Raw genomic sequence first — 22,880 nt, forward strand, 5'->3', positions numbered from 1 at the left:
TCAATAAATCTATTCTAAAATTTAAAGTTTACTGAAAAGGATAGGAGGGGGGGCTGGAAATTGATAGTCCCAGATTTGGACTCAGGAGCCAGTGATGTCATCAAAAATCAATGTTTTTTCTAATTTTCCACACAATACCCTTCTTAGGGAGCTGGCTAGTGACCTTTTAGTTTGCTTCCTTGTGGTCTCAAGATAATTGCTGCAGCTCCAGTCATCACACACTCACACAATACATTCAAGACAGGAAGAAAAGGAGCAAACAAAACATTTTGTTTTTTGTTTTTTATGAGGAAGATAATGTATCCTCCCCTTTTCCTTGACTAAACTCTAGCCAAGCTCTTCTGAGCCTTCATCTCCACGGGTCATCAACCTTCACTTACACCATCTGCAGACTCAGCATGAGTGATTTCATGGATTTCACCCCTCTCACACTGAAGGCTTAAACAAGCAATAACATTGTTCCTAACAGCTCCAGGCTGCTTCCCCAGAATGGCCTGCTCCCCTTATATCTTAACAATAGTAGTGGATAGACAAACCCGCAGAAGTGATAAAGTTGTATAGCTCCAAATACATTCACAAACACAAGTACAAGTAAAACTGAGGACATTTGAATATGATTGGTGGATGGATTGCATGAGTGTCAATATTCTGATTGTGACATTGTCCTATAAGTTTTTTTAATTTTTATTTATTTATTGACTTGAGAGAGAGAACGAGACATCATTTGTTGTTCCACTTACCGATGCATTCATTGGTTGAGTCTTGTATGTGCGCTAAGAGAGGATTGAACCCACAGCTTGGCATATGGGGAGGATACTCGAACCGACTGAGCTGCCTGGCCGGGCTGTACTCTAGTTTTCCAAAATATTATGATTGAGGATAACAGGCGGAAATGTAAGGAATCTTTGTATTATTTGTTACTACTGCACATGAACCTACAATTATCACCACGGAAGTTTCAGTCAAAAAAAGTAAAGGTCTTTCCCTGATCGTGAGTTTTGGTTTTTTGCCAAACCTACTTTGAAACTGCAATATAATTGGATTCTACCTAAAGCTTGCTTTCCCGCAGAACTTGCTGCTGTGTTGGTAATAGCATATGTCTGCACTGTCCCATACGGCGGCCACTGACACATGTGCCACACTATTGAGCTCTGGAAATGTGGCTGGGCAACTGAAGAACTGAATGTAAACTGTACCGTTGTGATTAAAATAACATTCCAATGGCCACCTGTGGCTTAGTGGCTTCCATAAAGGACAGCACAGACATGAAACTTGACTTTATACTCCCCTATTCCTCTGCTGTAAGCACTAAAGAGGAAGAAAATGCATTTCCCACCACATCTAATTTATGGACTTTCTGAGGATGCATCCTGACGAGTTATTGTGAGTATGAGAAAGGGTTACCAAGCAACCTGGTACCTCTACCCTGGAGCCTCTGCATACGGGTAACGAAATGGCCTTGCAAGTGACTAAGGCACCGATTTTTTAAAATATATTTTTATTGATTTCAGCGAGGAAGGGAGAGGGAGAGATAGAAACATCAATGATGAGAGAGACTCTATTGGCTGCACCCTGTTCGCCCCCTACTGGGGACTAAGCCCACAACCTGGGCATATGCCTTTGACCAGAATAGAACCTGGGACCCTTCAGTCTGCAGTCTGATGCTCTAGCCACTGTGCCAAACTGGCTAGGGCTAGGGCACCGATTTTCAACTTTTTTCATTTCATGGACACAAACTAATTACTAAAATTCTGCGACACACCAAACATATATGTATTTTTTGCCGATCTGTCAAAAAAATAGCATAATTTTGATTCACCAACACGGGTTAGCTCTTGTTGTTTAGGCCAAGCATGCCAAGCTGTGGCCCATGGTCCGCACGCGCCACACAACAAATACTCACTAACAATTACTCATTTACTTCGTCCCTTTGTATTCAGTATGTCTCTATCGAAATAAACCGACGTTTCTATGAAAATTGAGGCGTTTGGTTTTTTGCGGCCCTCGTAAACCTAAACCTTGTTTATTTGGCCCGTGTTAGCCTTTGAGTTTGACATGCTTGTATTCAGGCTTTTTTAATTTGACAACCTAAGGGAAAAAAGAGGTCAGTGCCCCTGAATAAATAGGTATTGCATGTTTTAAAATGTCTCACACTGTGGCACACTGGTTGAAAATCGCTGTTCTAGAGAGGTGGTAACCCCGGGATGACTCACATGAATAGTTGCCCAATGTCATGTAAGAACCAGCCAGGGATGAGCCAGAACTTTGCTTTCACACACTTAGAGGACAAATCAACACACACGTGAGCGCTTGTCATGTTCACACAGCTTATTCCACAATTCCAGTTCCAAAGACTTCTATTTTCAAGCTACATTTTTTAAAATATGGGGGGAGCCCTAGCCGGGTTTGCTCAGTGGGTAGAGCACTGACTGGCCTGCGGACTGAAGGGTCCCAGGTTCAATTCCAGTCAAGGACCAAGGCCGGGTTGCGGGCTCCATCACCAGTGGGGGGCATGCAGGAGGCAACCAATCAATGATTCTCTCTCATCATTGATGTTTCTAGCTCTCCCTCTCCCTTCTTCTCTGATTTCAATAAAAATATATTTTAGAAAATACAGGGGGGCAGGGGGATAGGGGACCAGGAAGGAGGGCAATCTGTATAAATGTCCCATTTCTAAAGCTTAGTTAGGGGAATCCCAGGGAAAACCCTTGGAGAACCAAGGATTGGGTTCAGTTGAAAGGTAGCCACACAACCCATCAAAATGATTCTCTACTGCCCAGCGGGCTGAGCCAGCAGACAGTGGCCTTAGACTTGGGCCAGCCCACCTGTCACCCTGCAGGCGGCCCTTGTTTACCTAACAAGCACCCCTGGGAGGGTCCCTGGGCCACGCCCAGAGGGGCGGGGACTGCACCTGCCCTTGCGCCTGCGCCTGCGCACTGGGCAAGAGGCGCCTTGGCGCCCAGTCCAGCACGTGCGCTGATGCTCGGAGCCTCCCGGGCCCTGATCGAAGCCGTTGGGCATCCACGGCCCGCTCCGCTCTCCACGCAAGTGCTTCTCGAGCCTCCTGCCCGGCCATGTCGTCCTGCAGCTGCGTGGCGCTCGTGACCGGAGCCAACAAGGGCATCGGCTTCGCCATCGTGCGGGACCTGTGCCGCCGGTTCTCGGGGGACGTGGTGCTCACGGCGCGGGACGCGGCGCGGGGCCGGGCGGCCGTGCAGCAGCTGCAGGCCGAGGGCCTGAGCCCGCGCTTCCACCAGCTGGACATCCAGGACCTGCAGAGCATCCGCGCCCTGCGCGACTTCCTGCGCAAGGAGTACGGGGGGCTCAACGTGCTGGTCAACAACGCAGCTATTGGTTTCACGGGTAAAAGGCTGGGTGGTTGCAGCGGGGGAGGGGGGACACCCCAGCACCTGCAGCCAGGGTGGCTGGTATGTCAGGGAGTGGTACAATGGGGCTCCTCCCATGTATGGGGTGCAGGATGGCTCCCGAGGGGAGTAGGAGAGGCAGGGGGCACGGTGCCACTCAGTGGTTCTCAACCTTCCTAACGCCGCGACCCTTTAATACAGTTCCTCATGCTGTGGTGACCCTCAATTTCATTGTTACAAATTGAACATAATTAAACCATAGTGATTAATCACAAAAACAATATGTAATTTTATATATATATATATATATGTGTGTGTGTGTGTGTGTGTGTGTGTGTGTTTTCTGATGGTCTTAGGCGAGCCCTGTGAAAGGGTCTTTGGACCCCCAAAGGGGTGGTGACCCACAGGTTGAGAACCGCTGCGACTAGATCATAGTGCAAGAGAAGCTGGAGCACTTTGTGGCCCAAGGACCTTTTGTTCTTGGGAGTCTTCTCTAGGTTGTCACCGTTCCTCCCGGGTTAGCCTTGAGGGCATCTGAGTGAATGTTGAATGGATTTCTAAATAAACAAGAACCTTGCACAAACAGGTTCGGAGATCCCACTGTGCACCTTCACCAGCCTCCGGGAATGGCACCATCTCAGACACCATAGAACATCAGGGAACAAGGAAATGGTCATTGCATGGGCGCCGATTCTACACAAAATTCACATTTTGTTTTTATTTTTTTTCAATATATTTTTATTGATTTCAGAGAGGGAGGGAGAAGGACAGAGAGAGAGAGAAACATCAATGATATGAGAGAATCATTGATTGGCTGCCTCCTGCAAGTCCCCCACTTGGGAACAAGCCCGCAACCCGGGCATGTGTCCTGACCGGGAATCGAATCGTGACTTCTCCTGGTTAATATAGGTTGATGCTCAACCACTGAGCCACACAGACCAGGCCAAAATTCACATTTTATGTCATTCTATGGAATGGTACCACATGGCTACTATTTATTAACTATATACTCCTTCTCTCCTGAAAGGGAATGATCCCACACCGTTTCACATTAAAGCAGAAGTGACGATGAAAACAAACTTTTTTGGTACCCGAGACGTCTGCACGGAGCTACTGCCTCTCGTGAAACCCCGAGGTGAGTCTAGGAGCCCTGGCTGCCTTGTATGTGGCAGCACCCAGTCCTGCCCTCCCCTGGTGTCATCTCCAGGCCCCTCCCTGCTCAGCTGCCCTGCCCCCTGCTCCCTGCTCAGCTGCCCTGCCCCCTGGTGTCTCACCTGGCTAGGTGTCCTCAGCCTCAGGACTGGGCTATCTTTGCTGTCTGTCCCCCTGGTCTCTGCACAACCGGCTCTTGCTTATCCTTCAGCTCTTTGTTCAGAAGTCTCCTCAGAGAGGCCAGTCATTGCTCGTGCCCCTCACAACCATTGGAGTCCCCTGAGGTTCCCAGGCCAGATCCTCCCTCCTCCCCCTCCCTCTCCGTCCTCCCCCTCCTTTCCTGAGTGACCTTTCCTACCTCCAATCCATTAGGCCCCTGAACCCTTCTGCATCTGATCACACGGGCCTTTCTTTGTACTCTACTGATACAGTGCGTTGCACCTGTTGGTTCCGAGATGCTAAACCAACCCTGCATATCTGAGATAAACATCACTTGGTTTTCACAAGTTCAGGAGTTCCCCCAGACCACCCTCAGGTTCAAGAATCCCTGCAAGGACTCAGAACTCAGGGACGCCATTATACTCAGAACGGCAGTGCTCAGCAGCAGAGGAAAGGGAGAGTGCTGCAGATCGACCCGGGGGGAGCTCTCAGGGGCCAGGGGCCAGGGAAGCCGGGCAGGGAGCTTCCAGCTGTCCTGTCACATGGAGTCCTGTGGACAGCAGCTGTGTGTGTGAGAGGAACACGGAGCACTGCCGTCCAGGGAAGCTCAGCCACCTTGTTTCAGGTGTGTCTGCTGAGGGCTGTTCTCACAGACATGACCTGCCGTTCTCTTGGCTGACCTTCCTCTCCATCACCTCCCCCAGGGATCCGTTTGATACCAGGTAGCCTCACCATAACCATATTGTTAACATCCACTGTGTAGCCTGACCCTAAACCCTCAAGGTAACAGGACAATCTTAAGATGAACAGTCCAACAGTTTAAAGATTACCCCAGCAGCCCTGGGCAAAGGCCAAACGTTGCTCTGGCCAAGCTTAATCCTTTATTTTCACAGGCTCACCCCCCGCCCCACCCCCCGCCCCCCGTCCCCCTCTTCCCTGCTCCGTTCCAGCCAAAGGATCACTGAACGTATAAACTTTATATAGAATTTATATGACAGATACAGACACAGGACCAGAAGTATGCCTGCCATTTGGAGGAGCCGGTGTGGCCTAAGGAGAGATGGAAAGGGACAGATAGTCCATCCTGTGAAGTCATGACATACACATTCAAGATTTTGTTCCTTTAGGTGGCATACAACTGTTTTTGCAGAACTACTTAGTCTTAAGAGATAAACTGAGCCTGGCCTACTGGCTAATTGGTTGAGCATCCACCTTTGAACCAGGAGGTCACAGTTTGATTCCAAGTTAGGGCCTATGCCTAGGTTACAGGCCCCACCCCCAGTGTGGGGCAGTCAGGACACAGCTGAACAGTGATTCTCTCTCATCATTGTTGTTCCTATCTCCCTTCCTCTCTGAAATCAATAAAAATATTTTTTTAAAAAAACATTTCTCTGATATCCTCTGAGACTTGCTGGGTACGACCGGCCTCTAGGCTGTCTCCGTCCTTCATCATACGGGCAGTCTTCATCAGTGCTCATGGCACACTGGAAATTTCTCAGATGGAAATTCCTGGTCCAGAATCCGGGCAGATTTGGCACCTGTATGCTCGTGCCTGCCTTTCTACATAACCACCTCCTTTGCATTTCAGGCAGAGTGGTGAATGTGTCCAGCATGGAGAGTCTCAGAGCTCTGAAAAACTGCAGCCCGGAGCTGCAGCAGAAGTTCAGAAGCGACACCATCAGCGAGGAGGAGCTGGTGGGGCTCATGAACAAGTTCGTGGAAGATGCACAAAAGGGGGTGCACCAGAGGGAGGGCTGGCCCAACAGCACGTACGGCGTCACGAAAATCGGCGTCACCGTCCTGTCCAGGATCCACGCCAGGAACCTGAGTGTGCACAGGAGAGGGGACAAGATCCTCCTGAATGCCTGCTGCCCAGGGTGGGTGAGAACCGACCTGACTGGACCCCAAGCCCCCAAAAGCCCAGAAGAGGGAGCAGAGACCCCTGTGTTCCTGGCCCTTTTGCCCTCAGATGCTGAGGGGCCTCACGGACAGTTTCTTTTGGAGAAAAAAGTTGAACCATGGTGAGCTCCCCTCACAGCCCCCTCTGTGGGCCCCATTGTGTTATCTGTCCTGAACTGACCAAAAGGACATGCACACTGTCACATCATTTCTATCCAAATATATGTATTGTTCACGTGAGAATCATTCAAATCTATGAGGAATTTTCGTGAGATCATGCTCCGGAGAATGGTGATTTTGCACTTGTTTGATACATTACAATCAAAAGAGGAGACATAAGTGCTATAGGGTTCTTGGGCCTGTGACTAGGGGATTTGGGCTGTGAAAGAATTCACAACTGTGAGAAGAGATAGATACAGAGAGAGAGAGTTTATTTCACTTCCCAGAGGGAAAGCGCCAGTGCATTGCTAACCAAGGGCAATGAACAACAAAACTCTTTTCAAGCCTGGACAGGGAAAGGACGGGCATCTGGGGGCATCTGGGGGCTGCTGCTGTTGCTAGGTGCAATGGAGCCCACGGCAGGGGGTGGTCTGTTATTTCCTCAGGAGACAGTCCAGGCAGAAGTCCTAGGCAGGTGTCTTATCCTGAGTGGTAAACCAGCGGGAGGAAAGAGGAAGCCTCCAGAGTCACTGATCTTGTCTGTAAGTTTGAACAGAGGGGCTGTTTGAAGCAGAGGAGCTAACAGTCTTGGGATTTAATTATCAGGTGCTTCTCATAAATTGTGGAAGGCCACAGCTAAGAAAAAGAAAGGCCTTTTTCCACCCTAACAAGTGGGTTCCATGAAACCCATTGGTGATAGATTAGGGAGGCAGGAGAAAGCAAAGTGGGGGTTGAGGGGAGGGGGAGGAGGCCACTGGGATTGGATAAAAAGAAAAGTGATAGACACATACTGCCTTTACTGGGGTGGCTGCAGGATAGTTAACTGTCAGTAAGTAACTCAGTTATAATGAGGGGATTTGTGGCCTCCACAAAACTTGCCTGACCTTTGAGGGGTCCAAAAAGAAAAAGGAAAATGACTTTGACATTCCAGTGATATGTAATTGTAGATGCAAAAAGACAATAGAGAGGACCCATAATAGTGAAGATTGACCTTTGTCAGGGAAGGTGTCGGCCTAGAACAGGATTACCCACCGTAAACTGCTTTTTAGTTTAAAAAGTTTTAATTTCAGCCCAGCCAGTGTGGTTCAGCATTTGACCTTCAGCCTATGAACCAGAAGGTCAGTGTTTCAATTCCTGGTCAGGGCACATGTCCAGGTTGCAGGCTCCATCCCCAGGAGTGGGAGTGCAGGAGACAGCCAATCAATGATTCTCTCTTAACATTGATGTTTCTAACACTCTATCCCGCTCCCTTCCTTTCGGTAAAAAATCAATAGAATATTTTTTAAATAAATAATAATTAAAAGTTTTAATTTCAGACACCATTGTGGTTACTTCAGGTTTCTGAGTTTACAAGGCTGCCACGCAGACCTACCCTGAGCTAGTCAGGTTAGCATCGGCCCCTTTTCTTCATATATTAGCCCCTTTATGAAGTATTCAGTTTGAATTGGCTACTAAATCTGAGTCTGTGATTCCTCCTGTGACACGGGGTGAAAGAGGAGTGTGGGTGAGATTAATGACTGATCATCAGCAGATGCATAATGGGTCTTGCTACAGATCCATCCTGCAGATCACTTGCAGGCTGCACCCACTCAGAAATCAGATAGACATTTAGTTAGGCCAAGGAAGGGACAGTGTGACTGAGGGGCTCACATACATTCTAGAAGGAGCCAGAGAGTAAATGTGTTCAGCTTTTCAGCCGCAGTCTCTTGGGAGTACTCTGATCTGCTGTGGTAGCATGAAGGCAGCCACAGGTTCTAACCAGTGAGCGGGGTGAGGTGTTACATCTCTCTGTTAACTGTGACCAAGGACAAAACAAAGTGTAGGCGCTTTAAGCAAACAGGATTATGTAACCATGAAATACATATGCCATCACCAGCTTGGTCCCCGAAAGACCTTCATAAATGCTGCCTCCCACTTGGGGGTCCCACGCTGAATGCATTCACAGGGCCTATTTAATTCTGCCTTGGTTTCTCTTAAGAAAGGAAGGCGATCTGTGTCCTCACAAGCAGTTGCCCTGTGCAACTACTTCACTGCATTTTAGAAAAAGCAGACATTGCCTTTCTGCAGTGGAGGATGGGCCTGGGTCCCAACCAATGAGTCCTGCACCTACTTCCACCTTCTGGGGTTCTCCTGAAGTAGTTCCTATAGTTCAACCAAAGCCCTTGATTCCCATCACCAACCCCTGTGCTTGGGGGAAGCACAGCCCTCCACCCTGTCCACTGCTGGGCTCAGAGCTGGGATCAAAAGAGGGTGGTGCGTGTCCTGCTTGGGCCAAACTTACATCACAGGAAGGGCCAGTCCCGGAATGGGGGCCTTAGTAAACCTGGAACATTCAGCGCCCCCCCCCCCCCCCCCCCCCGTGGAGGGAGGGAGGGTCGGAGGATAGAAGTCACAGCCCTGAAGCACAGAACTCAGTTTGTGCTGCTTCTCAGATTGTCTGGGACACCGCAGAGCGCGACCACACCCCGGAGCCCCTGTGACCCACAGCGCTGTCTGCTCTCTGTTCAAGTGCCCCCAGGACCCCTGCCAGCCATGGGGTCCTAACCCCTGTGGCCCTGGAGACTGTGGCCAGTAAGGGCACCGCCTCGCCATCACACCGGACCTGTGCAGGCGGTTCTTGGGGAAGCGGCGCTCACTGCACGGGACTCGGTGCGGGGTTGGGCAGCTGTGTAGCAACTGCACAGGCCGAGGGCCAGGGCCCCGCTCCCACCATCTGGCCATCCTTGACCTGTAGAGCGTCACATGGATTCCTGTGCAAGGAGTGGGGGCCACTGCGAGGTGAAGACCGGCCAGGGATGAGCCCGGAGCTTTGCCTTCACACACTTCGGGGACAAATCAACACTCACGTGAGTCCTTGTCGCGTTCTCTCAGCTTATTGCACAATTCCAGTCCCAAAGACTTGTTTTGGGGGCTGTATTTTTTAAAACACCAAGGAAAAGCCATGGAGAACCAACGCTAAGGGCTCAGTTTAAAGGCAGTCAGACGACCAATCAAAGTGATCCTCTGCTGACGGACAGCCTTCGCCTTGGGCCCGCCCATCTGTAAACCTGCCAGGTGGCCCCGGTTCGCATTCGCAGCCCCGCGGGGCCGGGCGGGGCCGGGATGGGCCACGCCCCTAGGGGCGGGGCTTGCGCCTGCGCGCTGGGCCACAGGACTAGGTTCCAGCCGGTGCGCACGGTGCCCCTGCAGTCGCCCTCGCAGAGGCTCCGAGCCTCGCGGGAGCCCTGGTCGCAGCCGTTGGCCGTCCACAGTCCGCTCCGCTCTCCACGCAAGTGCTTCTCGAGCCTCCTGCCCGGCCATGACGTCCTGCAGCCGCGTGGCGCTCGTGACCGGGGGCAACAAGGGCATCGGCTTCGCCATCACGCGGGACCTGTGCCGCCAGTTCTCGGGGGACGTGGTGCTCACGGCGCGGGACGCGGCGCGGGGCCGGGCGGCCGTGCAGCAGCTGCAGGCCGAGGGCCTGAGCCCGCACTTCCACCAGCTGGACATCGACGACCTGCAGAGCATCCGCGTCCTGCGCGACTTCCTGCGCAAAGAGTACGGGGGGCTCAACGTGCTGGTCAACAACGCGGGCATCGCCTTCAAGGGTAAAAGGATGTGTGGTCCCAGGAGGGGTCACCCCAGCACCTGCAGCCAGGGTGGCTGGTATGTCAGAGTATCGGTACAATGGGCCTCCTCTCGTGTATTGGGTGCAGAATGGCTCCCGAGGGGACTAGGAGAGGCAGGAGACAGGGGTGCCACTAGATCAAAGTGCAAGAGAAGCTGGAGCGCCTTCTGGCCGAGGCACCTTTGTGTCCTGGCCCAGATGCCTGGGAGTCTTTTCTAGGTTGTCACAGTTTCTCCTGGTTTAACCTTGAGGGCAAGGGGGAGTGAATTTTGCACAGACAAGTTCACAGAGACCACATAGTGCACCCTTCACCAGCCTCCGGGAATGGCACCATCTCAGACACTATGTTCAGAACATCAGGAAACAAGGAAATGGGGGTTGCACAGTGCTATTACTCGGAACCAATTATACAAAAAATTCACATTTTATATCATTCTATGGAAAGTTACCACATGGCTACTATTTATTAAGTCTACTCTCCTCTCCTGAAAGTGAATGATCCCACACCATTTCACATTAAAGCAGAAGTGACGATGAAAACAAACTTTTTTGGTACCCGAGACGTCAGCACGGAGCTGCTGCCTCTCCTGAAACCCCAAGGTGAGTCTAGGAGCCCTGGCTGCCTTGTTTGTGGCAGCACCCAGTCCCGCCCTCCCCAGGTGTCATCTCCAAGCCCCTCCCTGCTCCTGCTCCTGCTCCTGCTCCTGCTCCCTGCTCAGCTGCCCTGCCCCCTGGTGTCTCACCTGGCTAGGTGTCCTCAGCCTCAGGACTGGGCTATCTTTGCTGTCTGTCCCCCTGGTCTCTGCACAACCGGCTCTTGCTTATCCTTCAGCTCTTTGTTCAGAAGTCTCCTCAGAGAGGCCAGTCATTGCTCGTGCCCCTCACAACCATTGGAGTCCCCTGAGGTTCCCAGGCCAGATCCTCCCTCCTCCCCCTCCCTCTCCGTCCTCCCCCTCCTTTCCTGAGTGACCTTTCCTACCTCCAATCCATTAGGCCCCTGAACCCTTCTGCATCTGATCACACGGGCCTTTCTTTGTACTCTACTGATACAGTGCGTTGCACCTGTTGGTTCCGAGATGCTAAACCAACCCTGCATATCTGAGATAAACATCACTTGGTTTTCACAAGTTCAGGAGTTCCCCCAGACCACCCTCAGGTTCAAGAATCCCTGCAAGGACTCAGAACTCAGGGACGCCATTATACTCAGAACGGCAGTGCTCAGCAGCAGAGGAAAGGGAGAGTGCTGCAGATCGACCCGGGGGGAGCTCTCAGGGGCCAGGGGCCAGGGAAGCCGGGCAGGGAGCTTCCAGCTGTCCTGTCGCATGGAGTCCTGTGGACAGCAGCTGTGTGTGTGAGAGGAACACGGAGCACTGCCGTCCAGGGAAGCTCAGCCACCTTGTTTCAGGTGTGTCTGCTGAGGGCTGGCCTCGTGGACATGGCCCGCTGTTCTCTTGGCTGACCTTCCTCTCCAGCACCTCCCCCAGGGATCCGTTTGATACCAGGTAGCCTCACCATAACCATATTGTTAACATCCATTGTGTAGCCTGACCCTAAACCCCCAAGGTAATAGCACAATCTTATCAGGATGAACAGTCCAACAGTTTAAAGATTACCCCAGCAGCCCTGGACCAAGGCCAAACCTTGCTCTGGCCAAGCTTAATCCTTTATTTTCACAGCCTCGCCCCCCGCCTCCCCTCCCCTCCTTCCCGATTCCCTGCTCCTTTCCACCCAAAGGATCACTGAGCGGATACACTTTATATAGAATTTATATGACTGATACAGACACAGGACCAGAAGTATGCCTGCCATTTGGAGGAGCCGGTGTGGCCAAAGGAGAGATGGAAAGGGACAGATAGTCCATCCGGTAAAGTCACGACATACCAAGATTTTGTCCTCCTTTGAACAACTGATTTACCCTTTTGCTGGCATACAGCTGTTTCTGCAGAGCTATCTAATTTAAGAGATAAATTGAGCCCAGCCAGCTTGGTTCAGTGGTTGAGGGTCGGCCTATGAATCAGGAAGTCATGACTCGATTCCCAGTCAGGGCCAATGCTGCATTTGTGGGCTCCATCCCCAGTGTGGGGCATGCCAGAGGCAGCCGATCGGTGATCCTCTCTCATTGATGTTTCTCTCCCTCTCCCTTCCTCTATGAAATTAATAAAAATATGTTTAAAAAAAAATTTCTCTGACACCATCTGATATATACTGGGTATGACAAGCCTTCATTAATGCTCATGGAAACTTCCTGGTCTAGAATCCCAGCAGATTTGGCACCTGTATGCACGTGCCTGCCTTTCTACATAACAACCTCCTTTGCATTTCAGGCAGAGTGGTGAATGTGTCCAGCATGGAGAGTCTCAGAGCTCTGAAAAACTGCAGCCCGGAGCTGCAGCAGAAGTTCAGAAGCGACACCATCAGCGAGGAGGAGCTGGTGGGGCTCATGAACAAGTTCGTGGAAGATGCACAAAAGGGGGTGCACCAGAGGGAGGGCTGGCCCAACAGCACGTACGGCGTCACGAAAATCGGCGTCACCGTCCTGTCCAGGATCCACGCCAGGAACCTGAGTGTGCACAGGAGAGGGGACAAGATCCTCCTGAATGCCTGCTGCCCAGGGTGGGTGAGAACCGACCTGACTGGACCCCAAGCCCCCAAAAGCCCAGAAGAGGGAGCAGAGACCCCTGTGTTCCTGGCCCTTTTGCCCTCAGATGCTGAGGGGCCTCACGGACAATTAGTTACAGAGAAAAAAGTTGTAAAATGGTGAGCTCCTCTCTATGGGCCCTATTATGTTATCTGTTCTGAATAGGTCAAAAGGACACGTACACTGTCAAATAATTTCTATCCAAATATAGTATATTGTTAACCTAAGAAACATTCAACCCTGAGAATTATTATGAGTTCTTTTGAGCCAAAGTGTCGACAAATGCTGGGAAGCAGAATCTCAACGGATTGAGATCATGCTCTGAAGAACATCGGATTTGCTCCTTGTTTGATACATTACAATCAAAAGGGGAGACATAAGTGCTATAGGGTTCTTGGGCCTGTGACTAGGGGATTTGGGCTGTGAAAGAATTCACAACTGTGAGAGGAAATAGATACAGAGAGAGAGAGTTTATTTCACTTCCCAGAGGGAAAGCGCCAGTGCATTGCTAACCAAGGGCAATGAACAACAAAACTCTTTTCAAGCCTGGACAGGGAAGGGACGGGCATCTGGGGGCATCTGGGGGCTGCTGCTGTTGCTAGGTGCAGTGGAGCCCACAGCAGGGGGTGGTCTGTTATTTCCTCAGGAGACAGTCCAGGCAGAAGTCCTAGGCAGGTGTCTTATCCTGAGTGGTAAACCAGCGGGAGGAAAGAGGAAGCCTCCAGAGTCACTGATCTTGTCTGTAAGTTTGAACAGAGGGGCTGTTTGAAGCAGAGGAGCTAACAGTCTTGGGATTTAATTATCAGGTGCTTCTCATAAATTGTGGAAGGCCACAGCTAAGAAAAAGAAAGGCCTTTTTCCACCCTAACAAGTGGGTTCCATGAAACCCATTGGTGATAGATTAGGGAGGCAGGAGAAAGCAAAGTGGGGGTTGAGGGGTGGGGGAGGAGGCCACTGGGATTGGATAAAAAGAAAAGTGATAGACACATACTGCCTTTACTGGGGTGGCTGCAGGATAGTTAACTGTCAGTAAGTAACTCAGTTATAATGAGGGGATTTGTGGCCTCCACAAACCGTGCCTGACCTTTGAGGGGTCCAAAAAAACAGGAAAATGACTTTGACATTCCAGTGATATGTAATTGTAGATGCAAAAAGACAATAGAGAGGACCCATAATAGTGAAGATTGACCTTTGTCAGGGAAGGTGTCGGCCTAGAACAGGATTACCCACCGTAAACTGCTTTTTAGTTTAAAAAGTTTTAATTTCAGCCCAGCCAGTGTGGTTCAGCATTTGACCTTCAGCCTATGAACCAGAAGGTCAGTGTTTCAATTCCTGGTCAGGGCACATGTCCTGGTTGCAGGCTCCATCCCCAGGAGTGGGAGTGCAGAAGGCAGCTCATCAATTATTCTCTCTCATCATTGATGTTTCTATCTCTCCCTCTCCCTTCCTCTGAAATTAACTAAAACAATTTTTTAAATTAAAAGTTTTAATTTCACACCACCACTGTGGTTACTTTCGCTTTCTGCGTTTGCAAGGCTGCCACGCAGACCTACCCTGAGCTAGTCAGGTTAGCATCAGCCCCTTTTCCTCATATATTAGCCCCTTTATAGAGTATTCCGTTTGAATTGGCTACTAAGTCTGAGTCTGTGACACGAGGAGAAAAAGTGGAGTGGGTGAGAGTAATGACAACATGAGCAGGTGGTAAATGGTTCTTTCTACAGCCTGCAGATCACTTGCGTGCTGCACCCGCTCAGAAATCGGATAGACCTAAAGGTAGGTCAAGAAAGGGACAGTGTGACTGAGGGGCTCACATACATTCTAGAAGGAGCCAGAGAGTAAATGTGTTCAGCTTTTCAGCCGCAGTCTCTTGGGAGTACTCTGATCTGCTGTGGTAGCATGAAGGCAGCCACAGGTTCTAACCAGTGAGCGGGGTGAGGTGTTACATCTCTCTGTTAACTGTGACCAAGGACAAAACAAAGTGTAGGCGCTTTAAGCAAACAGGATTATGTAACCATGAAATACATATGCCATCACCAGCTTGGTCCCCAAAAGACCTTCATAAATGCTGCCTCCCACTTGGGGGTCCCACACTGAATGCATTCACAGGGCCTATTTAATTCTGCCTTGGTTTCTCTTAAGAAAGAAAGGCGATCTGTGTCCTCAGAGGCAGTTGCCCTGTGCAAGTACTTCACTGCACTTTAGAAAAAGCAGACATTCCCTTTCTGCAGTGGAGGATGGGCCTGGGTCCCAACCAATGAGTCCTGCACCTACTTCCACCTTCTGGGGTTCTCCTGAAGTAGTTCCTATAGTTCAACCAAAGCCCTTGATTCCCATCACCAACCCGTGTGCTTGGGGGAAGCACAGCCCTCCACCCTGTCCACTGCTGGGCTCAGAGCTGGGATCAAAAGAGGGTGGTGCGTGTCCTGCTTGGGCCAAACTTACATCACAGGAAGGGCCAGTCCCGGTAGGGGAACTTAGTAAACCTGGAACATTCAGCCCCCCCGTGGAGGGAGGGAGGGACGGAGGGTAGAAGTCACAGCCCTGAAGCACAGAACTCAGTTTGTGCTGCTTCTCAGATTGTCTGGGACACCGCAGAGCGCGACCACACCCCGGAGCCCCTGTGACCCACAGCGCTGTCTGCTCTCTGTTCAAGTGCCCCCAGGACCCCTGCCAGCCATGGTGTCTTAACACCTGTGGCCCTGGAGACTGGCCAGTAAGGGCACCTGCTTCGCCACCACACCGGACCTGTGCAGGCGGTTCTGGGGTCGCGGTTCTGGGGACTCGGTGTGGGGTTGGACAGCTGTGTAGCAACTGCACAGGCTGAAGCACAGGGCCCCGCTCCCACCATCTGGACATCCATGACCTTTAGAGCGTCTATCAGTGGTTTTCAACTTTCTGGCCCTTTAAATACAGTTCCTTGCCCTAACCGGTTTGGCTCAGTGGATAGAGCATCAGCCTGTGGACTGAAAGGTCCCAGGTTGGATTCCAGTCAAGGGCATGTACCTTGGTTGTGGGCACATCCCCATTAGGAGGTGTGCAGGAGGCAGCTGATCGATGTTTCTCTCTGATTGATGTTTCTAACTCTCTATCCCTCTCCTTTCCTCTCTGTAAAATATCAATAAAATATATATTTAAATACAGTTCCTCATGTTGTAACCCAACCATAAAATTATTCTCGTTGCTACTTCATAACTGTCATGTTGCTACTGTTATGAATCGTCATGTAAATATCTGATATGCAGGATGGTCTTAGGCGACCCCTGTGAAAGGGTCGTTCGACCGCCAAAGGGTTCGCCACCCACAGGTTGAGAACCGCTGGATTCCTGTGCAAGGAGTGGGGGCCACTGCGAGGTGAAGACCGGCCAGGGATGAGCCCGGGGCTTTGCCTTCACACACTTCGGGGACAAATCAACACTCACGTGAGTCCTTGTCGCGTTCTCTCAGCTTATTGCACAATTCCAGTCCCAAAGACTTGTTTTGGGGGCTGTATTTTTTAAAACACCAAGGAAAAGCCATGGAGAACCAACGCTAAGGGCTCAGTTTAAAGGCAGTCAGATGACCAATCAAAATGATCCTCTGCTGACGGACAGCCTTCGCCTTGGGCCCGCCCATCTGTAAACCTGCCAGGTGGCCCCGGTTCGCATTCGCAGCCCCGCGGGGCCGGGCGGGGCCGGGCGGGGCCGTAGCCACGCCCCCAGGGGCGGGGCTTGCGCCTGCGCGCTGGGCCACAGGACTAGCGACTCCAGCGGGTGCGCACGGTGTCCCTGCAGTCGCCCTCGCAGACTCTCGGAGCCTCTCGGGAGCCCTGGTCGCAGCCGTTGGCCGTCCACAGTCCGCTCCGCTCTCCACGCAAGTGCTTCTCGAGCCTCCTGCCCGGCCATGACATCCTGCAGCCGCGTGGCGCTCGTGACCGGGGGCAACAAGGGCATCGGCTTCGCCATCACGCGGGACCTGTGCCGCCAGTTCTCGGGGGACGTGGTGCTCACGGCGCGGGACACGGCGCGGGGCCGGGCGGCCGTGCAGCAGCTGCAGGCCGAGGGCCTGAGCCCGCGCTTCCACCAGCTGGACATCGACGACCTGCAGAGCATCCGCGCCCTGCGCGACTTCCTGCGCAAGGAGTACGGGGGCCTGGACGTGCTGGTCAACAACGCGGGCATCGCCTTCAAGGGTAAAAGGCTGGGTGGTCCCAGGAGGGGCGGTCACCCAGCACCTGCAGCCAGGGTGGCTGGCATGTCGGAGTATCGGTACAATGGGGCTCCTCGCACGTAGGGGTGCAGGATGGCTCCCGAGGGAAGTAGGAGAGGCTGCGGGCAGGGGTGCAGCAAGATCAAAGTGCAAGAGAAGCTGGAGCGCTTTCTGGCCTAAGGACCTTTGTGTTCTTGGCTCAGATGCATGTTTTCAGTTTCTTCCGGTTTAGGCTTAAGGGCATTTAAGTGAATGTTGAATGGATTTCTAAATAAACAAGAACCTTGCACAAACAGGTTCAGAGATTCCACTGTCCACCTTCACCAGCCTCCGGGAATGGCACCATCTCAGACACCATAGAACATCAGGGAACAAGGAAATGGTCATTGCATGGGCACCAATTCTACACAAAATTCACATTTTATGTCATTCTATGGAATGGTATCACATGGCTACTATTTATTAACTATACTGCCCTTCTCTCCTGAAAGTGAATGATCCCACACCGTTTCACATTCAAGCAGAAGTGACGATGAAAACAAACTTTTTTGGTACCCGAGACGTCTGCACGGAGCTGCTGCCTCTCATGAAACCCCAAGGTGAGTCTAGGAGCCCTGGCTGCCTTGTATGTGGCAGCACCCAGTCCTGCCCTCCCCTGGTGTCATCTCCAGGCCCCTCCCTGCTCAGCTGCCCTGCCCCCTGCTCCCTGCTCCTGCTCCTGCCCCCTGGTGTCTCACCCGGCCAGGTGCCCTCAGCCTCAGGACTGGGCTATCTTTGCTGTCTGTCCCCCTGGTCTCTGCACAACCGGCTCTTGCTTATCCTTCAGCTCTTTGTTCAGAAGTCTCCTCAGAGAGGCCAGTCATTGCTCGTGCCCCTCACAACCATTGGAGTCCCCTGAGGATCCCAGGCCAGATCCTCCCTCCTCCCTCCTTCCTCCTCCCTCTCCCTTCCTGAGTGACCTTTCCTACCTCCAATCCATTAGGCCCCTGAACTCTTCTGCATCGGATCACAGGGGCCTTTCTTTGTACTCTACTGATACAGTGCGTTGCACCTGTTGGTTCCGGGATGCTAAGCCAACCGTGCATATCTGAGATAAACATCACTTGGTTTTCACAAGTTCAGGAGTTCCCCCAGACCACCCTCAGGTTCAAGAATCCCTGCGAGGACTCAGAACTCAAGGATGCCATTATACTCAGAACAGCAGTGCTCAGCAGCAGAGGAAAGGGAGAGTGCTGCAGATCGACCGTGGGGGAGCTCTCAGGGGCCAGGGAAGCTGGGCAGGGAGCTTCCAGCTGTCCTGTTGCATAGAGTCCTGCGGACAGCAGCTGTGTGTGTGAGAGGAACACGGAGCACTGCCGTCCAGGGAAGCTCAGCCACCTTGTTTCAGGTGTGTCTGCTGAGGGCTGGCCTCACGGACATGGCCCGCTCTTCGCTTGGCTGACCTTCCTCTCCATCACCTCCCCCAGGGATCCGTTTGATACCAGGTAGCCTGACCATAACCATATTGTTAACATCCATTGTGTAGCCTGACCCTAGGCCCCCAAGTAAACAAGGACAGTCTTATCAGGCAGGACAGTCCAGGGTTTAAAGATTATCCCAGCAGCTCTGGGCAAAGGGCCAAACCTTTGCCATTTGCTACCCAGCATACAACTATTTTTGCAGAACTATTTCGTTTTCTTAAGAGATAAACCGAGGCATTTCAAGAAATTAAGAGTTTCTTTGAGAAAAAAAATCTATTTGAATTGGGAAACAGCAAACCGGAAGTGCTTAGGAATGCTCTATCCACAGGTATTGGGAAGAGACCATCACAGAGAAAAGGCAGAAGCAAAATAAGGAAATTATTGATTGGCTATAGCTGTAAGCCTAGCTGTCTGTTTTTGATCGGTGGTCCTTAGGTTTCGGTTTTGTAACCTTGAGTGTGGAGAGAGGCTCAAAGACCTGCTTTGGACAGATTCAAGCCTCGGACTAATGAGAGGGCACAGTTCTCTCATGGCCACGTGCAAGTCCCAGCTTGGAGGGCAGAGCCCTTCCAGCACAGTTATAGCCAACAGCTGTAGTTGTGAGCTTGAACCTATCGTCTGAACACGTGACCCCACGTGTCTGAGTGATGTAGGCTTGATAGAGTTCAGGTGCATGTAATTGAGTGGGCTCGAAACCCAGGAGAATGTTGTAAACATCTTAACCACGCCCTTTGCCTCGTGGAATCTGGCTATAAAATAAAGACTCAGCTTGTCGTCCGTGGCACTGACTCTCTCCATCCGAGAGGGCAGCGTCCCACCGAGACCCAGCTTCCTTCTCTTGTCTGTCTTTTTTCAATCCTTCACCTCCCCCACTCGGGCTCACCGAACCTGGCTGAGCTGGCGCCGCACACAAGGGGCGGAGTATGCCATGGCCGTGCCGGCCCGCCACACTTGAGGCATTTACAGGCTTAGATGGTGGTTTGCCTACGTAGGCCGCCGTGGTATTAGAGCCGCCGGCGTGTCACGCTTCCGTGTTTGCTGAGTTTCGCAGTACAGAAATTCGCTGGTGGCTCACTAAACCCAGCTCCTCCTCAGGCTATCCCTTCCCATCTGTGTTCCATCCTGAGGAGACTGACTCAGTCTCCCAATACATGTGGTTACTGATAGCAGTGTCGTCATGTAACTCACACATGGTCATTGAACATTGCCAACCAGGCCAACGTTACACCATATCACAGTGCAGTTGTACATGGACCTGACGAGTAAGAATCAAGGGCGCTGGCACATTCCCCGTGTCCCACTCAGTCACTGACGGTCGGTTCAGTGCATCACCGTGTCATGGGAACCTGCCGCCCAGAGCCATGCTGCCCAGCTGTGCCAGCTCCCCTTCCAGCTGTCAGTCCCCAAAGCGGGGTGGTCTTGGCAACACCTGGCTTCACCCTTTCCAGCGCCCCGTACCATGGAGCCAAGAGATGAGATCGTGTCTGGAGGCACCAGTGTCTCGTTGGACTCCTCTTTGTTGGACCCATTTTATTCCTTCCTTTGCCCTTTGCCACCATTCCTTCTCCCCAGTTATCTTGAGTTTTACCCCAACTTTTTCACTTTCCAGAGGGACGTGCAGTTCAGCCATGTGCCGCTCCCGACAGCCTGCTGGACGCTAGTCTAACACATGCCTCCCTCCAGCCCACTGCTGGTCGTGGCGGGTAGGGTCACACAGGCCCAGAGCCGCCGGGCTGTCTCCACCTGTGTTGCTTGGTCTGCAGGTAAAGCTTGTCAGTCCAGATTGGTGCCGTATCTTCTGGTCCAGTAGAGACTGCTCATCTCCGGCCACGGCCTGCAACCCGACCTGCCAGCTTCAGGCAGGGCCTTCCCCTCGTGCAGCCTCTCCCATAACCCTCTGCAGTCTCTGCTCCCTCGCTGGCAGGTAGAATGGTCCTCGGCATGTTGTGGCTCAGAGGGTGCAGGAGTCACATGTCCACAATGATCCCACCTCTGCGTCACTGCAGCTGCCCACCTCCGCTCCACCACTGCTCCCCGCTGCCCAAAACCCACACGGGGAGAACCACACGGGAGAAGACAGGCTCGTTTTCTCCCCATCTGGGTTTTGGACAGCTTGTAACACTGGCCTGGTAATTAGCCCACTGAACTCATTTGTGTGTGTGGGGAGGGGGGGTTGTTTGTTTTTCTATCATCACTGAAGATATTTTTTCCATTGATTTTTAGAGAGATTGGAATAGAGAGGGAAAGAGAGAAATGTCAAATTGAGAGAGAGACATTGATTGGTTGCTTCCTGCACGCACCCCGACCATGGCCTTGGCCAGGGAGGAGCCTACAACCAAGGTACGGCACTGCCCTTGACCATGCCCTTGACTGGAATCAAACCCAGGACCCTTCAGTCTACAAGCCGATGCTCTATCCACGGAGCCAAATCGGCTAAGGGCAGTGGTCGGCCAACTGCGGCTCGCGAGCCACATGCGGCTCTTTGGCCCCTAGAGTGTGGCTCTTCCACAAAATACCACGTGCGGATGCGCATGTACAGTGAGATTGAAACTTTGTGGCCCATGCGCAGAAGTCGGTATTTTGTGGAAGAGCCACACTCTAGGGGCCAAAGAGCCGCATGTGGCTCGCGAGCCGCAGTTGGCCGACCACTGGGCTAGGGCAAACTAATTTGTTTTTATCTCCCGTGATCAGAGCAGCAGCCTTCCAAACCGGGTGTTGTCTGTTCACCTTAGAACTGCTTTTTGTTGGTCAGTAGACACCTGTTCATGGAGCCCTGCACAAGTGCCCGTAAGAGCCTCACGAGTTCCCGGAGATCGTCTTGGGGCAAGAGAGTATCTACTGAATGCAGTGAGCACCTCCTGTGTTCCCTGAACGTGTTCCGGCAAAAACCATCTTCACATTCTCGTGGGACTTCTGGGCACCGCCCTCCACATTTAAACGTTTCCCTGATACCCTCTGAGACTTGCTGGGTCTGACCGGCCTCTAGGCTGTCTCCGTCCTTCATCATACAGGCAGTCTTCATCAGTGCTCATGGCACACTGGAAATTTCTCAGATGGAAATTCCTGGTCCAGAATCCGGGCAGATTTGGCACCCGTATGCTCATGCCTGCCTTTCTACATAACCACCTCCTTTGTATTTCAGGCAGAGTGGTGAATGTGTCCAGCATGGTGAGTCTCAGAGCTCTGAAAAACTGCAGCCCGGAGCTGCAGCAGAAGTTCAGAAGCGACACCATCAGCGAGGAGGAGCTGGTGGGGCTCATGAACAAGTTTGTGGAAGATACTCGAAACGGGGTGCACCAGAAGGAAGGCTGGCCCAACACTGCGTACGGCGTCACAAAAATCGGCGTCACCGTCCTGTCCAGGATCCACGCCAGGAACCTGAGTGCGCACAGGAGAGGGGACAAGATCCTCCTGAATGCCTGCTGCCCAGGGTGGGTGAGAACCGACATGGCCGGCCCTAAAGCCACCAAGAGCCCAGAAGAGGGAGCAGAGACCCCTGTGTTCCTGGCCCTTTTGCCCTCAGATGCTGAGGGGCCTCACGGACAGTTTGTTATGGAGAAAAAGGTGGAGCCATGGTGAGCTCCCCTCACAGCCCCCTCCGTGGACCCCATTGTGTTATCTGTCCTGAACTGACCAAAAGGACATGCACACTGTCACATTTCTATCCAAATATATGTATTGTTCACGTGAGAATCATTCACACCTTTGAAGAATTTTTGTGAGTTTATTTGAGCCAAACTGTCGACAAATGCTGGGAAACAGAATCTCAAGGGATTGGGATAATGCTCCAGAGAAGGGCAGTTTTTTACCTGATTTTATACATTAGAACCAAAAGAGGAGACCTAAGAGGGTTACACAGAATCCCTGGTGATAGATTAGGGAGTTGGGGAAACCTCTGGGATTGGATAAAAAGTAAGATGATAGACACGCACTTCTCTAACGTAGGTGGGTGCAGGATAGCTAACAGTCAACAATTGGCTCGCTAACAATGAGGGGGTTTGTGACCTCTGCAGAGCGGTGCCTGTGCTTTGAAGGGTCCAGAAAAAAAGAAAATTACTTTGACATTCCAACGATATGTCATTTTCGCCGCAAAAAGGCAATAAACACACTGGGCTTCTGGTTTCCTTCAGGACACAGCTCCCTCGAAACCTAGTGGTTCCAGAATATAGGTGTCCCCTCCCCACCTAAAACCTACACCAGTTCCTGACAACCACATGGGCAGTGCCAAAACACCAACCAGGGCCCTGCCGTTCACA

At 51.9% G+C, this 22,880-nt stretch overlaps 3 protein-coding genes across 3 annotated transcripts; all 3 read left to right on the forward strand.

The window, feature by feature from the left end:
- Positions 1-2,952: 2,952 nt before the first annotated feature.
- Positions 2,953-6,827, forward strand: LOC132229858 (carbonyl reductase [NADPH] 1-like). The gene is made up of 3 exons (XM_059686414.1): positions 2,953-3,363; positions 4,393-4,500; positions 6,265-6,827. Exons 1-3 carry the CDS (start codon positions 3,075-3,077, stop codon positions 6,699-6,701), a joined length of 834 nt encoding a protein of 277 aa, XP_059542397.1. The 5' UTR covers positions 2,953-3,074; the 3' UTR covers positions 6,702-6,827.
- A 3,044-nt stretch (positions 6,828-9,871) lies between these two features.
- On the forward strand, positions 9,872-13,358 carry LOC132229857 (carbonyl reductase [NADPH] 1-like). Its single transcript, XM_059686413.1, has 3 exons — positions 9,872-10,321; positions 10,834-10,941; positions 12,666-13,358. Exons 1-3 carry the CDS (start codon positions 10,033-10,035, stop codon positions 13,100-13,102), a joined length of 834 nt encoding a protein of 277 aa, XP_059542396.1. The 5' UTR covers positions 9,872-10,032; the 3' UTR covers positions 13,103-13,358.
- Positions 13,359-16,718: 3,360 nt separating this feature from the next.
- LOC132229859 (carbonyl reductase [NADPH] 1) lies at positions 16,719-22,324 on the forward strand. Its single transcript, XM_059686415.1, has 3 exons — positions 16,719-17,147; positions 17,656-17,763; positions 21,767-22,324. The coding sequence occupies exons 1-3, from the start codon at positions 16,859-16,861 to the stop codon at positions 22,201-22,203; spliced, it is 834 nt and encodes a 277-aa protein (XP_059542398.1). The 5' UTR covers positions 16,719-16,858; the 3' UTR covers positions 22,204-22,324.
- Positions 22,325-22,880: the final 556 nt, after the last annotated feature.

Source organism: Myotis daubentonii, chromosome 3 (assembly GCF_963259705.1).
Source record: "Myotis daubentonii chromosome 3, mMyoDau2.1, whole genome shotgun sequence".
Lineage (NCBI taxonomy): Eukaryota > Metazoa > Chordata > Mammalia > Chiroptera > Vespertilionidae > Myotis > Myotis daubentonii.

Excerpts from the sequence above, each read along its gene's own strand:
- LOC132229858 (XM_059686414.1), top strand. The coding sequence starts at position 3,075 with ATGTCGTCCTGCAGCTGCGTGGCGCTCGTGACCGGAGCCAACAAGGGC. Across the intron at positions 3,364-4,392 it reads CGCAGCTATTGGTTTCACGG|GGAATGATCCCACACCGTTT; the intron begins GTAAAAGGCTGG and ends CTCTCCTGAAAG. Across the intron at positions 4,501-6,264 it reads GCCTCTCGTGAAACCCCGAG|GCAGAGTGGTGAATGTGTCC; the intron begins GTGAGTCTAGGA and ends TTTGCATTTCAG.
- LOC132229857 (XM_059686413.1), top strand. The coding sequence starts at position 10,033 with ATGACGTCCTGCAGCCGCGTGGCGCTCGTGACCGGGGGCAACAAGGGC. Across the intron at positions 10,322-10,833 it reads CGCGGGCATCGCCTTCAAGG|TGAATGATCCCACACCATTT; the intron begins GTAAAAGGATGT and ends CTCTCCTGAAAG. Across the intron at positions 10,942-12,665 it reads GCCTCTCCTGAAACCCCAAG|GCAGAGTGGTGAATGTGTCC; the intron begins GTGAGTCTAGGA and ends TTTGCATTTCAG.
- LOC132229859 (XM_059686415.1), top strand. The coding sequence starts at position 16,859 with ATGACATCCTGCAGCCGCGTGGCGCTCGTGACCGGGGGCAACAAGGGC. Across the intron at positions 17,148-17,655 it reads CGCGGGCATCGCCTTCAAGG|TGAATGATCCCACACCGTTT; the intron begins GTAAAAGGCTGG and ends CTCTCCTGAAAG. Across the intron at positions 17,764-21,766 it reads GCCTCTCATGAAACCCCAAG|GCAGAGTGGTGAATGTGTCC; the intron begins GTGAGTCTAGGA and ends TTTGTATTTCAG.